The sequence below is a fragment of the Neltuma alba genome, unplaced genomic scaffold (assembly GCF_004799145.2).
Source record: "Neltuma alba isolate B1F8T4 unplaced genomic scaffold, ASM479914v2 tig00000105_pilon, whole genome shotgun sequence".
In the NCBI taxonomy this organism is placed as follows: Eukaryota; Viridiplantae; Streptophyta; class Magnoliopsida; order Fabales; family Fabaceae; genus Neltuma; species Neltuma alba.
This window is the reverse complement of record NW_021631921.1, coordinates 833,598-850,327: the sequence shown is the minus strand read 5'-3', so window position 1 is coordinate 850,327 and position 16,730 is coordinate 833,598. Positions and strand designations below refer to the sequence as shown.

The following is a 16,730-nucleotide window of genomic DNA, read 5'->3' as shown; positions in this document are numbered from 1 at the left end:
AATTTAAGAAAAGACGTGTACCTGATAAGTGGCAAATTATCATCTCCTTGAGGAAAGAAGTCTTCAAAATTCGAGGGTTGGAAGGGTTCACTGTCGTAAATAATGTCACCATCACCCATATCGTAAAGATCCCGTGGCTTGAGGTGAACGACCATATTCCAGTCTTTATGTTTCTCGTCCTCGACATAGTAAATTTGGTGTGCCTCAGAAGCAAGGATATATGGCTCATCATCTTCAGATGCCCCCGTATGAATAAGTCTAGAGAAATTGACTGAGGTGATGCCCAAATGGTCAGTAGCGAGTCCCCGTGAAGTTGTCGTATTTGCCCAGGAGCATTTGAACAGTGTCACGGTGAAAAGCTGGCAAGTCAACTCAATAATGTCAATTAGCTTTCCATAGTAAGTGACGCCTCCAAAGCGCATATCGCCATCACTACTGCTAGCATAACATCTCGTTCCGAATGTCCCGCAAACTCCAGAGTTTTGTGTGAGCAATCCCTGATCACGTGCAACCGTACAGAACTTGAAGCCGTTGACATTGTACGTGGTAAACCTTCGTGCATGGTCTAACGGACCGAGAGAAAGAGCTCTGAATTCATCTGTGTATGGGCTGTTGTCATTACGTATTCGACGTGTAAACCAACTGGGAAACTCTTTGTGGACTCTTTTATCAATGTCAGCAGAACGCGCACGGCCCCGTAGCTGACGCCTGAGATAACTCCTAAACTCACTATAGTAAAGTGTAATTTGTTAGAAGAGTCAGTAAGAAACAAATATAAAGTGTAAAAGCTAGTGAGCTTATATGATATATATACTTACTGCATGAAGGGTTCAACTTGGCTGCAATTTATCAAAACGTGTCTGTGTGCCTGGAGTTTCTCTGTAGGAGTGAGTCTGAAGAATTCATATCCTCCAACTGGTTTCCCAACAGGAGGAAATAAAGTTGACGTGGAAGGACCGGGAGGAGAATCATCTACGCGACGCGGGCGGTTAAAAGATGTCTCCATGTCATCAAAGTACCTCGAACAGAAAGTTAGGACCTCATCTCCGGAATAACCTTCTGCTATTGACCCCTCAGGCCATGCCTTATTCCTAACATATGATTTTAATTTTCCCAAGTACCTGTAAGTTAAAATTGCATTAATAATTACGAGTAAATGAAAGAACAATGTGAAATTTAAAGAGGCGGGAATAAAAGATAATCTAGTACCTCTCTATAGGGTACATCCATCGATAGTGAACTGGGCCAGCAACCTTTGCTTCTCGAACAAGGTGGACAGTCAAGTGAACCATAACAGTAAAGAATGATGGAGGAAATATCATCTCCAAGTGACAAAGTGTAAGAATAATTTTATTTTGCAGCTGATCAAGCTCTTCCGCTACCAAGACCTTCGCACACAACTTCTTGAAAAATGAACATAATTCTACCAAAACCACCGATACATCAGAAGGAAGTGTGTTTTTCAAGGCCAATGGAAGTAACTGTTGCATAAGAACATGAGAGTCATGACTTTTCAACCCAGTAACCTTTCGAGCCTGCAGATCGATACACCTTGAGATGTTGCTAGAATATCCATCTGGTACTTTTATGTTCTTCAACGTCGAGAGGAAGATATCCTTGTTCTGCTTTGTCAAGGTGAATTTAGCTGGCTGAAACTTGTCGTTTTCATCAGGCCAAGCCTCTTCACGAATTCCCCAGGCCCGTAAATCTTTTCTAACTGCGAGATGGTCTTTGGACTTTCCAGCTTCATTGAGCAACGTATATAGCACATTATCGCACACATTTTTTTCAATGTGCATAACATCCAAACTGTGTCGTAGCAAATTAGATTCCCAATAAGGAAGAGTGAAAAATATGCTTCTCTTCCGCCATTGCATAGGTTGCGTATCAGATGTCCCACGAGATCGTCGTCCCAATCGTTCGGGATCCACACTCTTACCAAACTCGATATGAACATCTTCTAACTGCCGCAAAATATCCATACCAGACAAAGTAACAGGAGGATCTCTCTTCTCCTGTTTCCCATCGAAGCGAATCCGTTGCAATCTAAGTCTGTGCTTGGAATCAAGGAACCGTCGATGTCCTATGAAGCACCACTTGCGACTGTGTGGAAGGCGACATGGCACAGAATCAAAATTGCACTCAGGACAGGCCAACCCAGTATGCACATTCCAGCCAGACAAAGTTCCCAAACCGGGAAAATCACTTATTGTCCACATCAAGGCTGCACGGAGATTGAATAGTTGCTTGTCATGTGAGTCATATGCCTCAACACCATTCGTCCATAGGTCGAGCAATTCGTGTATCAACGGTTGCAGGTATACGTCAATATCATTTCCTGGTGCTTTCTTGCCAGGAATGATCATGGAAAGCAAAAAGGAGCTCTGCTTCATGCACATCCAAGGTGGTAGATTGTATGGAATTAACACCACCGGCCAGATACTGTAACTTGTGCTCATGTTTCCGAAGGGATTAAAACCATCGGTTGCCAATGCAAGACGTACATTTCTAGGATCATTGGCAAAGTCTGGAAATTTCGCATCAAACGCTTTCCACGCCTCCGAGTCTCGTGGGTGCCTTAACCTACCATCTAGGTTTTCCTCAGTCGCGTGCCACCTCATGTGCTGAGCCATTTTTGATGACATATACATTCTTTGCAACCGTGGTTTCAAAGGAAAGTATCTAAGAAAATAATATATTAAAAATTTAAAATACCGAATATTTTTAGAGACGGAACAAGTAACACGCTGTAATAATTTGTACCTGAGAATTTTGGCCGGTTTCTTCTTTTGCTTCTTGCCCTTCGTACCGACTTATAGCGTGACGTCTTGCATCTCGTACAAATCTCTTTGTTGGCATCATCTCCCCAGTATAGCATACAGTCGTTTGGGCATGCATCTATCTTCTTATAGTTCAAGCCAAGCTTGTTAATAATCTTTTTTGCTTCGTAAAAAGACGGAGGGAATTCAGCTTGGGGGAAAGCATCTCCCAGTAATTCCAGCAACATAGACATCGCCTTGTCAGTCATACCGCACAAGCATTTGATGTGATACAGCCTCACCAAGAATGACAACTTCGAATACTTTGTACACCCAGAATAAAGAGGCTTGTCAGCTTCGGTCATGAGGTCAAAAAATTCCCGAGCAGTTTCGTTTCTTAGAAACTCCGGTTGAGGTCCCTCTACTTCATCTTCGTTGGGATTCGAGCTTTCGTGAACACCAAAAGCATCACGCACAGCATCATTCACGGCATCGGCCTCATCCACTCGAACTCCCATCCGTGAAAACTACTGGCACTGACTCAGCACCCATATCTAGCCGTTCCCCATGTAGTTGCCAAAATACGTACTCTCGCGGAAAAGGCTTAAAGATTAAATGTTCCCTAACAATATCTTTGGGATGCCACTTTTTGAAATTACATTTAGGACAGGGACACTGAATCTTACCATTTACGGCAGCATTGGCGAAAGCAAAATCCAAGAAATAGTTTAGACCAGCCAAGTATTGCGGAGTCGACCGGTGCAAGTTGATCCACGACCTATCCATGACTAATAATGCTCAAATTTCGTGAAAATATGACACAGAGCTCAAAGAGAAGTTAAAATGAAATTCAGTTGAAGTGCTTCAGCTTATAAAGGAGGCTGGAGGAACGGTCATTTTTTTGTAGCGGTTACAAAACCGCTACAAATTTGTAGCGGTTTTAACGGAAAATTTCAATTTCCAGCGGTTATTAACCGCTAGAAATTCTAAATATCGGTTACAAACCGATAGAATTTCTACCGGTTTAACGGGAAATTTCTCTCCATCGGTTTTGAATTTTCTAGCGGTTATAAAACCGCTAGAAATTAGGTAAAATTTCTGCGGTTTTAAATTTCTAGCGGTTTAAATTTTCTCTATCTGTTTTGAATTTTCTAGCGGTTTTATAACCGCTAGAAAATTCGGTCAAATTTGATAATTTCTAGCGGTTATTGAACCGCTAGAAAATTCTACAATTTCTAGCGTTTCACAGAACCGCTAGATTATCAAATTTTCTAGCGGTTCACAAAACCGCTAGAAATTTGATAATTTTCTAGCAGTTGAATTTTCTAACGGTTTTTGAACCGCTACAAACGATATTATTTTTAAATATTAAATAGAAATACCGCCACAATAAATTAATACATTACGAAAATAAATATTTATTAAATAATAAATTTATAGAATTATTTGATTAATTAATATGTTTAACGTGTTTAATAAATTGTAATGTTGATGTTGTAATAAATAAATAAATATTTCAATATTAATTAGTACTTGACATAAATAAAATTATAGAAATAAATCAATAAAGAAACAAATAAATATAAATTTAGATAAATATCTAAATAATATATAAAACCGTAAATCAAGATTCTAATAAAATCCGATACAATGAAAGCAAATCATGGGTGGGGGGCAGAAGCAGCATCATCGGGATCATCCTCTGCTGAATCCTCCGGCTGACGGTGGGCAGGCCGCTCAACCTGCTGGGACTGGACTGGCGGATGGCGGGGTAGGGGCGGGACTGGTGGCATGTGTAGGTCGGGGATGTCAGGAACCGAGATGTTTGGAGCTATACTGACCACCACATGACGCAGAGCCGTAGCAGCTGCCAAGAGCTGGTCAAGCTGCGTCTGGAGCTGACGATCACGCTCCTGGAACTGACGATCACGCTCCACGATCCTGGCCTCGAACTCTTGTCTGAGCTCCTCTCGCAATTCCTCTGAAGATGAGGAACCCGGCCGCTTCGCACTCGCATGAGAGCTCCCAGCAGTATATGAAGGGCCAGCGCCACTTGAGCGGGGCAACCTAGTCGGTGTAGGTCCAAGTCCAAGCCCGCTAACTCGACCAGGGTGCTGCGGCCGGCCACGACCCGCTAAAAGTGAGGCGGTGGGATCCAAGGCAGACCCCTGAGACTCACGCAACTCGGAATCGACCTGAGTCATCCGTGCCTACCAAAATTAATATAAAGAAGTTTATTATAATATAATGATATCTACACTGTGATATTATATTAATATTTAATTATTACTTACCGCTATCTCCTCAACCTCATCCGACGCACGCCCGTCTCGGGTCTATACACCATCGGCCACATCTCGCCATAAGTGGGCGTGTATCCCCGCTCCTGCTGCGCTTTTCCATCTGTAAATGAAATCAAAGAAATAATTAGTTACAAATTAAATACATCTACATATTTAATAAATTTATTTCAAGTACTCACAATCTCGTCATAAGTGATCGCAAAGCTCCTGGATCCAGCCCTATGACGTATCGTCTGATGCCTGACGCTCCTAGCATTTCTCCTAGAAAGAGCCTGAAGCAAAATGTAAAAAAATTAAATTAAATGAGTCAAGTCGGATAAAAATAAAGAAATTATAATTAATACAATATTATCATACCATCTGGTCAGCCGTCATCCTAAAATAGACGTAGTGGACCAGTCTTGGTCCGGGACTCCACCAGGTACATCTGCCAGTATCTCCTGGAGGGGCCTCGTCCCGTCACCTTTCTTCTCCCTCCACAGGTCGGCCCTCCTGTTCTTCCATGCCATCCCAAGCCTCTTGATCGTGTCAGCCCTCAACTCCTCCCCCAGAATAAATTTACTCTATGATTAAAATAATAAATTAACTAAATAACAATTATAAACAAATAATTAAGCAATTTCAATAATAAAAACAAATAATTAGTTTTTAACTAATTTAACAATATTATAAATAAATAAAATTAATCAAAAACAAATAATAATTAAACAATTAAGTAATTAAATGAAAAAATATTTTACTCAACTAAATTAAAATTATTATAAGTAATAAATTAATGAAATCAATAACAAATTATTTTCATTTAACTACTTTTAAATAATTTAAATTAAAAATATATTCATTTAACTACTTTTAAAATATTATAAATAACAAACAAATTAAATAAATAAAAAATTATAATCAAACAATTAAATTATTTGAAAACAAATATATAATCATTTATTTAAATTAAAAAAAAATTATAAATAACAATTTTATATTACCTTCATCATTTCCCAGCCTTGCTGCTTCTTGTCTGAGGTGATCTTCTTCCAGTCCTGCACGTAGATGGGGAACAGCGTCCACTGCTGACCAGGAGGCGCACGTACTTGTTGTACAACTGGCCACCTTTCTTCGTCGGTTGGCCCAACTCATTGAGCGGCACAACCACTCGTCCGCCCGTCATCATAGACAGCTCTCTGGCTGTCAGCCTCCGATAGGACCTGTTCCCCTCAGTGTCTGCAAAATTTAATTAGAAATAAATTATATATCAATAAATTAATATAATTTCTATATAAATTAAATACTGATCAAAACTTTAAAAAGTTAAATAAATACTTACCGACAAATTCCACCTCATAACCAGCCTGACGTCTCGGAGCAGGACGCTGTGCAGCCTGGGGATACTCATTCCCCTGATCCTGCTCCTCCTCCTCCTCCTCCTCCTCGTCAGCAGCATCAGCATGGGGTTGCTCATCCCCAGTAAATGAGCCTCCTCAGTCCGCTCAACACCATCCTGCTCCATAAAACTGAGGATATCCTCCTCGCTCAGATCGTAGTCATGAATGCTGGGAAATGGCTCACCAGCATCATGATGAACCTCACTGGGTCCAGCTCTCTCAGGATCAACTGGGTCTTTCCCCGTGTCGACGAGGCATCCTAATAACAACAAATAGTAATTATTTATAAATGAAATAAAAAAAATTTATTTATAAGCTATAACATAATAAAATTAATAAAATAAAACATAAAATAAAAATTATTTATCAATAAATTACTATTTTTACCTGAAAATAAGGATCTGCAACTGAATCAGAACTCGAATATGTTTGTGAAGAAAATTCAGCAGAGCTTCGCTTCCAGAACGATTGAAGAAGTGAGAGTGTGGGGGGGGGGTATATATAGACCGAGAACTTTCTAGCGGTTAGGCACAAAACCGCTAGAAATTTCTAGCGGTTTTGTGCCTAACCGCTAGAAATTCCCAACGGTCATATGACCGTTGGGGATTTCTAGCGGTTCTAGGCCTGAACCGCTAGAAATCTCTAGCGGTTCGGCCTTGAACGCTAGAAATTCTGGCGGTTCAGGACCGAACCGCCAGACTTTCTAGCGGTTCAAGGCCGAACCGCTAGAGATTCTAGCGGTTATGGACCGAACCGCTAGAAATTTCTAAATTCCTCCGGGAATGAAAAAATTTCTAGCGCTTCATGCATCAACCGCTAGAATTTTTCGGTGTCTAGCGGTTTATTAGCCTGAACCGCTAGAAAGTAAACGCTACAAATTTGGCGCCAAGTTCCCGCCAAAGCCCGGGGATTTTCTAGCTCTAATTTTCTAGCGGTTAGGGGGTAACCGCTAGAAATGTGCGTTTAATGGTCAAACCGTCTGTATTTTGCAGCGGTTTTTGTAGGAACCGCTAGAAATATCTGGAATTTCTAGCGGTTTTTTCTTAACCGCTAGAAAGGTTCCGCTGCTACTTCTACAATTTCTTGTAGTGTGTCATATTATCATATGACACTATTTGCATTCAATATCTTCAATGGCTAACCATTTTATTTTCATTTGATTTTTTATATGTGTAATAGACCATATTACAACCCGTGCATCGCACGGGTCTTGTACTCAGTTCCTATAAAAAATGCTTTCGTTGTACTTGCTCATCCTATTTTATCCATATTTAATATTTATTATATCCTATTAGAACAAAATCAACATAATAGTAAATAAATGATAAAATTGTATATTCTTATAAAAATTTTCTCTCTATATCTTATAAATAGAGTACCAGAGAAACATATGACTAATTAGTATTTTGAGAAAACCATCTTGCAGGTACTTATAGTTTCTCTCAATTTTAATTTGTTACCCGTATTTTTTTTTTTTTTTTTTGAAAATCCTTCAACTTCTTTCCGTCAATACCGTTACCCCCTATGTTTTTGAATATCCTCTCAAGGGCCAACAGAATATAAACGGCGTTAAAAAAGGGCAAAAAATTGAAGACCCAAGAACACAAGTCATGACTGGATTGTCTCCTTTGTTTGTTGAGCATCGCAAGCGCAGCACCAGTTATGAAGACGCAATGCATTCTCTATTCCATTGAGCAAGGAAATGATCAATATACAGTGACAAGTATATATTCTATTCCTTCTCGAATTTATCATCTGGTATGAACGGGTTTCATATGTCACTGTTTTTGTGTGTTTTCATGAACAAGTGTTTCTTCTGCTTGACAATCAAAAAAATTCTCTACAAAATATTGCTGAACATTAGCCTTTGCTCTGAAGTGGCCAATTCAGCAACCTGGGGTTGGTACTGGACTGGACCAGACCTCGGACTGTCTTTTTTAGCCCGAGGTCTTTATTGGACCAGACTTCGGATTGATAACAAACCCGGTCCAGTCTGGTCTATGCACATCCCTAAGTCCAACCCCTCACTTAAATTTTTGTTTAAAAACAAAAAGCCTGGAGACGGCGATAAACTCATGCAAAGAAGAAAGGCGCTCCCGCCCTGAATTTTCCCGCCATCAAAATCTCAGAAGCCTCCTTCGATGGTGAAAGCCTAATAGTGTTTTGTTGGAGCATTTCTTCGCAACTCCCCCCATTACTTTGCTCACCTTCGCCGTCTCCAGTTTGCTCTTCAGTGCTGTTTTGCTTACCTTCAGGTTTTTATCGTCTCCCTTTTTCTAATGCTGTTCTTTTTCCCCCCTCTTACCCTCTTCTCTTCTATTTCCTGACTTTGTCTCCCTTTTTCCCCTCAAAGCTTCGAATTTTACTGTGTATTCATTGTATTTGGTTATTTTGAAGTCTACCTCTCGTCTCATATTGTTCTTCTTCCTCTCGATTTTGTTGTGTACCGTGGAATTTTCGCTATTGTAATTACAGTTGGAAATCGTTCCTCCTTTCTTGTTTATGACCTTGACAAATATATTAAGGAAGTTGGGATCAAATTTTTTGGGGATCAGCAGTTAATTAAGGGTTGAAAATGTTATGTCAAATGGTTTTCTTGGAGGTGATTGAGGAATGTCGTTCTGGTTTTTTTTTTTTTTTTGGTTACTGTCGTTCTGGTTTTTAATGGATTACTGCGTCCTCCCCCCCCCCCCCCCGGGCCTGCGTTTTACTTCTACACGAGATGTAGTTTTTCTCCCTTTGGACCTACTGATTTTTTATGACTTACCTGAATATTAGCTTCGAAATTATGGGAGGCTCATTGAGCCCATGGGTTCTCTGATTATAGGCTTATGAATTGAAAATTTATAGATGGTGGGATTTCTGATAATGGCTTGAAAATTATAAATAATAGGATTTCTGATTTGAAAATTTTAGGCTCGTGACTAAGACTTAATTAGTCTTAAATTTCTCATTATTTGCAAAAGACCATGGATAGAAGGTAATAACCAAAATTCTAACGTCATGGTAGCAGTCTCGTCACTTTACTCAGCGAAGTTCATCATTTATAGAATTTAAAGAGCCATGTAAGACAAAAGTAAGTTAAATGACATACAATCTTATTATACCAAAGATTTTATCAGATTCTCGTGGCGATAGTTATAACAAAGATTTGGTCTTTGTTTTGACTTTCATCTTCTACTACAAGTTATTCGCTTATTTGCTTCATTTCGTCTAATTCAATTATATATCGTCAAACAATATGGGGAAAAATGAAGTTTAGAATCAATCTGCAATTTTTGTTATCCAAGAGATTCAGCATCTTCAAAATTAAGCGAAGGGTCTGTGGTTTAAGTTAAATATCTATCAAGTGAAAGAAATAAAAGCATCAAGAGTTTATATATAAGTTTATTTCCTCATTTTCCAGCTTCTCTTTTCTTTTTCTCCATTTCTATTTTACTTAAGAAGAATCGCCTTACTGACAAAAAACAATTTGACTGAAAAAAATACTCAGCTTTGCCCTTAATTTTTTCTATGATACAAAGGTTTTGCAGAGGAAAATATGATTATGAAGAGATAAGTGAAACTCAGATACGGGATATGGAATCTGAGATTTTTACATATGATTTGAGTTTGGGATGCTGGGGCACTAGTGTGGGATGTTGAGGCTGGATCATTACATTTTGTATATTGTTAATTTGTCTTTATTGACTTGTTGTCTAACTTAAAATGTTGTATGCAACTTTTTATTATTACGCCTGTTAGATTCCTGAGGTTTCCAGAAAGCTCACGCTCTACACTCATTTCGAAGAGTTTGTACTAGGGAATTTGAAGTAAATGAGTCACCAGTCATGTCTCTAAAACCCTGATCTCATCTCGAGTTTTCTTATATCCTTGGAGAAACATGACGGAGTTAAGCTGGAAGCATCATGCCATAATTCAAGCTCTATTGTCACGCGGGCCACTGAAGGAAAAGGACTTTTACTCTATGTTCAATGGCCTCACAGGGAAAAACCCAGGTTCTGAAAATATGATTTCTTCCTCTGTAACTCATAGAAGATTGATTATCTGAGGCCACATATTTATTTTTCTGGACTTGGTTGTTATGTTGTCGATTCTCAAAAGGGTAGTCTTGTTCCAGACTTCTTCACAAGAGCTGCTTCCTTAAATTACTTGGTTTTTTGGTTTAAATAAGAGCTTATTGTGGAAACTCAAGTATTTGTTAACCTTGAATATGGCATCTAGCCTAAATGCCTTTGATAAATTATGTCAATTTCTCCTTTAGGGCTTGATTTTTTTTTTGGGGGGGGGGGGGGTTGGGCGGAAGTAAAATCAAATAGAAATATTGATATTTTCCTCACTCTCCGCCTTCCACTGATTGGACGTTACATTGCCATTAATAGGATGAGATGAAATTGAAGGGTAACATGATGCTCTTGATGCTTATTTGGAAAGGTTTTTTTTTTTTTTTGGGGGGGGGTGGGGGAACCATCCAATCTGGAATGATTTGAAAATTTGGGTTCGGGTTGGATTAGGATGGTTTAAAAATCATCCTGATCAAGTTATCCACCACTCGAAACCATCCTTCCAATCAAGCCTTTACAAATGTTTTCTGTCTCTCTTTTTTCCTTTTTTTAAAAAAAAATTCAAGGAATCTTTGCATGATATGTTCTGAACATCAAATCTAGTATAGCAATGTAAGCATTAATGGCTCAACTGCTGAAGCAATGAAACTGGAAATGAGCTGAGAACTGTATAATCGGGAAGAGTTTTAATTTTATGATTGAGAAAAGGTTCGTGTCATGTATTCCTTATGCAGTTTTTAGTCAAGCTATTGATTGCGGTTGTCATAATTGATAATACAGGCACTGATCAACATAAACTCCAAGAGTATCTTCTGAAGATAAACAAAGCACTTTCTTTTGTTCATTTAGAGCTGCGCCGCTGCATGAATCAATATGATGCTCAAGTTTATTACGGAGTGGTCAATACTGTTTCAGATGAACAATCCAAGTTGGGGACAAAGTACACAGTTCCACAAATTGCTTTTTATAAGGCCATTGTAAGTATTCCTACATTTGATTCTGTTTCTCTGTGTCTACTGCATGTGGAAAAAGTATTCATCTCTACTAACTGCTTTGTTAGGGCAATTGCTTCAGATTAACAATCTAAGCAGGGAATAATTTATGGCATTCTGAAATTTGTTGAAGATTACGAATGTTTTGGTCAATTACTGCGGGTATATATTTTGAAATGGGTATGGTGATGTTTAATGGAATTTTTAGTATGATTTTTATGGGGTAATAGGACTTGCATCAAGTTCTAAGCTGCTCACTGTATTCTAGGGAAAACTTTGATGGTAGTGGTGAAGTGTAGCATAAGTAGCAACATAGCATCCTCATGCACACTTTCCAAGGAGACTTGGGGGGAAAATGTTCTTAGGCATCCAACACTATTTATCTTGTTGCCACATTCTCATTTCTTCTTCTTCGGAGTCTTATTATTCAGGAACTGATGGAGATACACCTAAAGGGAAGAGTAATAATCATAAATTAGAAGGGACTTCTAGAATAGGCAGATTTAGGGACGAAATGCAATCTTCAACCCATTGATCCTTATGCAAACCAACTACAATATCTGCATGGAATATGTGCTCACATGCATCTTTGTGCTTCAATAGTAAAAGGTCCTCCACCTCTTATTTATTTTGCTTTAAAAAAAAAAAGCATGGTGCCGGTTGTCTATTTTTTTTGATAATTCAGGAAAATAATTCATGATTAAAATTGATTCACAGCAATTTATCTCATGTTGCTTTTATGCTTTCCCTTTCCCTCTATTTGTGCTAATGTACAGCGTGTGCATGTCCATTTGACTATAGAATGGGTAATTATGCATGCAAAAGTTTTGCCCCTATAGCACCATAAGTTTTTGCGGATTAATAATTTGACCTCTCATATTATGGCATTTGACACAATATTTATTGCTTCATTTTAATGTCAAATGACAGATTGAAGCAATAGTACAAGATGGTACAGCTCAAGGTGTTGTCTCCAACATTGATGCTCTGAATTTTAAACTGGATAATCAGGTTATACATTTTCACTTGCCTGAATTTCTCTGCCCATAGATAATTGACTCTTCTTTTAATTTATTGGTAGTTGCTGCCCAAGTATGATTGACATAAAGTTTCTAAATAGAGGACAAGCAACTGATAAAACTTGAGAAACCCGATTTCTTGGTTTTCACATCTATGTTTACTGACTTGCACTTTACTAGTGAAGGAACTATCCTCTTTTAGGTAGATGAACCTTTCAAATATATCAACATAGAATATTTGTATTTTGCGCTTTTAAGTAGATTGCTGTTATTTTTCTGTTGGAAAATAAGAACGTGGTTGATTATGGATGCACTCAACGGCAATCCACAATTTTATGGTTTGAGTATGTTCAGGTTACGGTTGCATCACAATCTCAAGGAGGCCAGCATGAAGTCCCACCTGCGTTGAAATATTTCTCAATTTCTCAGAAGGCAAAAACTCTTGATGAACTTGTGCAGGACCAGTGGCTCAATTTGACAGCAGATGGTAATATCACACTGGGTGTGAAGTCATTTCTTGATCTCCGGAGTTGGTTTCGAAATAATGATGTTCCATCATGTCATGTTTGCAATGAAGCCGGAGTGAAGGTTGTTCCTGTTGCATTGCTTCTAAGTCTTTTTCTGTTAATGTTTCGATTATTCTGAATCATCAGTGGATTTGATATTTCCCTTTTCCCTTATTCTGAATCATCAGTTGACTAACCAGCTGTCTTGCATGCACTGAGAACAAGAAGTGAACATCACTAGATATTACTGTGTCTGAAGTAGTGGGGGCTGAAAACAATTATATCTGATTTCTAGTATTTGAGTCTTGAATTCCGTTCATTTTTGTTTTACAGGCAGAATTATGTCAAAATGACGCTTGCACAGTTCGAATTCATCACTACTGTCTGAAGCAACTTTTCAATCGGAGACAGGTATAACTCTTGTTGCATATTTGTCTTCCCACATCTAGAACATGGAGTCTTTGTCAATGGCATTGGGGCATGAAAGCTCTCCTATAACTAGGAGATTGCGGATTCTATTTTACTTATAACCTCAAGTTGTTAGTGTTTGTCCTCAAATTTAAGAAGAAAAAAAATTACATCGAGTATTTATCTGATTATGACTAGTAACTGGTTGCCAGGCAAAGAAAGTTTGCCCAAGCTGTGGCAACAACTGGCAATATACACTACCCAAGGAAGAAGCTATCCAGATTGAAGATGACACCGTACCTGGAGCCAGCCAACCGTCGACTCGTTCTAGAGGTAAAAAACGTGGAAACGATAGAACTCTTGAGGAAGACGCTGTTGGATGCAGTAATAGGGATGAGCAAAATGAAGGAACAGGAAGCCAGCATGGTGCAGGAGTTGCACAAAAGAGGCGTAAAACCGCTAGAACCAACGATGCAGATGTAAATGGATCTGGTGTGTCTCAATCTTCATCATCTACTTCTGACTTCAGAAGAGTAACTCGAAGGTCTGCTCGTCTAATGTAAATACTGGCACACTTTTGAGCTGTATATTTTTGCTGCTGACGACTGCATATTCTGATTTTTCAACTTTGCTGTGTCACGGAGATGTTCCCTTGATTAATTTGCCGTGATTGTCTGAAAATCCAGAATATGCTGATTACATGATAGATTGGCCAGACCGGTCTGAAAATTCCTACTTTCTAGCTATCAGATCCAAAATCTTTGTTGCTTTTACTTTGATATTAACTGAATATTTTGCTTGACTCATTTTGAGGTGCTAGAAACCAGCATGTTCATCGGTCTGATGAAAATCAATGCTTTTTTTTTTTTTTTTTGGGAACCGGGTTATACTGGGCAAAGCATTCTGTACCATATTTTGCCACAGATGACTTGTAACATGATATGGCGAATCTGTATTTTGTGATATATTCCTCTGGTCCTAAATATAAGATCCCTTTTACAGTGTAATTTACACTATAAAAAGGGTTTTATATTTAGGACTGAAAGAATAATTAGCTAGGACTACTTTGAATTTACACACACAAACTCAGGACAGCAGGCTTTGGTTACGGGGAGGGGTGTAATTTGCAGTGGAATAGAAATTTCACAAGCACCTGTCTAATTCTAAATATAAGAGTGAGATAATTTATAAAGATTAAGAGAGCTAATTTAGTTGCATATAAAAAATGTGTTGGTATCTCAAATACCCCTTTAATCATTATTGGTGGAAACTCCCTTTGAATATAATCAATGAAAATAATTTTAAAAAAATTACAAATTTATCAAACGAAATATATTAAGATCTTACCTTTAGAATTAGTAAATTTGTCAGTTAACTTCTACATTGACTAGACTAGAGGGGGTAAAACTCCTACCTTTCATGCATTGCACAATTTAATCAGGCCTCTTCAATTTTCTTGGTGAAACATTGAAGCTTCTGTGGTCCAGAATCCAGATTCATTTAATTTAACTATAATTACTTCTTTTTTTCCTTTTCTGACCAGAAAGCAAATGTGTAATTTATATCATAGTACAGCTGATCCGATCTAGTATTCAATGCTTGAATTATGTGGTGTTAGTTTCATAATCTGTCATTCTTCTTTTACTGGTAAGTCATCAAGTCTTCCCAGCATAAGTTATTGTATTTATGTTTTTAAATAAAAATAAAATTGCTATTGTTTGACATATGTAGGATAACAATTTTCATAAAAATTAGAAAATTAAAGATATTAACTAAACTAAATAAGAATTATATAAACTTAGTCATATTCTTATTTTAAATCATGATATATTTTGCTGAGGCAATACTACGTTGAGTTTGATCCTCCTCTCCAAGTTCAAAACGTGTCTTATGTTTAAAAAGTACTTATCTAAAAGTTTCAAGGATCAAAAAACCGAATCAAACACTAAACCGGTTAAGGTAGTGGTTCAAGAGTCAATTGGTCGGACCGAGGTCAATTCGGGATCCAACCGATCATATTAAAATAATGTAATTTAATTAAGTATAACAACATTAATAATCACTTATAATAAAACATAAAGAAACATGATAATAGTTTAATTGTAACAATAATCAAATATAATAATATTGAGAATTTTGATCTTTATGGTTCATCATTAACTAAAATTAATCATCATTGATACCAAAATTATTATTATTAAAATTCATTTAAATCTATAGGAGCTGAGATATTAAGAGCTGAATGAGAAAAAATATGATCAATAATAACTTAATCATCCAAACCAGCTTATTACTGGTTCACACCGGTGTGACCGGTTCACTATCAGTTCAACTCTCTCCCTGATTAATATCCAAACTGGACTGGTTCACTAGCCGATTCGGTCTGGTTTTTTATTCTCTGAAAAGTTCATAAATGATTCACCAAGAAAATTCTCATGTGCCTTCATTTATTTTTTTCAAAAAATAACGTACCCTACACCAAGAAAAGAAGACAAATCACGTGAAAGTGAGCTGACTTGGAGGGAAAAAGAAGCATTGACAATTACATTTGCCACTACCAAGTACCTTGCATGCTAAGGATTTGACAAGGACATAAGATGTCTATATTTTAATGTATATTTAAATTCATCCAGTTATATATTATAATTATAGTTATAATATATAATATATATCATAAAATTTTAAAAATAAAGTATATTATTTACTCCTCCAATGAAAAAATTTGACTTGAAAACTTTTTTTTCCCCTTAAATCATGACGTAAATGTATTTTCTTGTACCCATTTTCTTATTGACAACATTTACATGAGCACATTCCTAGGTAAATGACAAAAAAATATCTTAAAAAATAGAAATGAAAAATCAATTATTTGAAATTTTAAAACACTAAATTACTTCGCCTAGACTAATTTGTAATTTTCAAACAACGGGAAGAAATGTCACTGCTCCTCACTTTAAAAAAAAAAAAATGTCACCTTAGCATCCTTGTTGACAGAACTTCGATGCCAGTGTTTGAGATTTATTAAAGAAATTTGAGTAATAAGTGTAGTAAATAACTCATGAAGGGTTGTAAAATTTGAAACATCCAAATTTGAAACATCCATATGTAAAATTTGAAAATATATGTTACTCCTCCGGTTCTAAATATAAAACCTATTTTATAATATAATTTGCATTATAAAATGAGTCTTATATTTAGGATTGGAGTGATATTATTTACTAATCAAATACAGTAATAGCAAATAAAGTGTAATAAATATTCATTTTACGTTTCATCAACTATTTGTTGTACTCTATTTAC

At 37.3% G+C, this 16,730-nt stretch overlaps 1 protein-coding gene across 1 annotated transcript; it reads left to right on the top strand.

Moving 5' to 3' along the window:
• Positions 1–8,556: 8,556 nt before the first annotated feature.
• LOC114744300 (non-structural maintenance of chromosomes element 1 homolog) lies at positions 8,557–14,280 on the top strand. Its single transcript, XM_028932504.1, has 7 exons — positions 8,557–8,696; positions 10,321–10,439; positions 11,286–11,482; positions 12,428–12,508; positions 12,871–13,104; positions 13,356–13,433; positions 13,643–14,280. Exons 2-7 carry the CDS (start codon positions 10,325–10,327, stop codon positions 13,991–13,993), a joined length of 1,056 nt encoding a protein of 351 aa, XP_028788337.1. The 5' UTR covers positions 8,557–8,696; positions 10,321–10,324; the 3' UTR covers positions 13,994–14,280.
• The last annotated feature ends 2,450 nt before the right edge of the window (positions 14,281–16,730 follow it).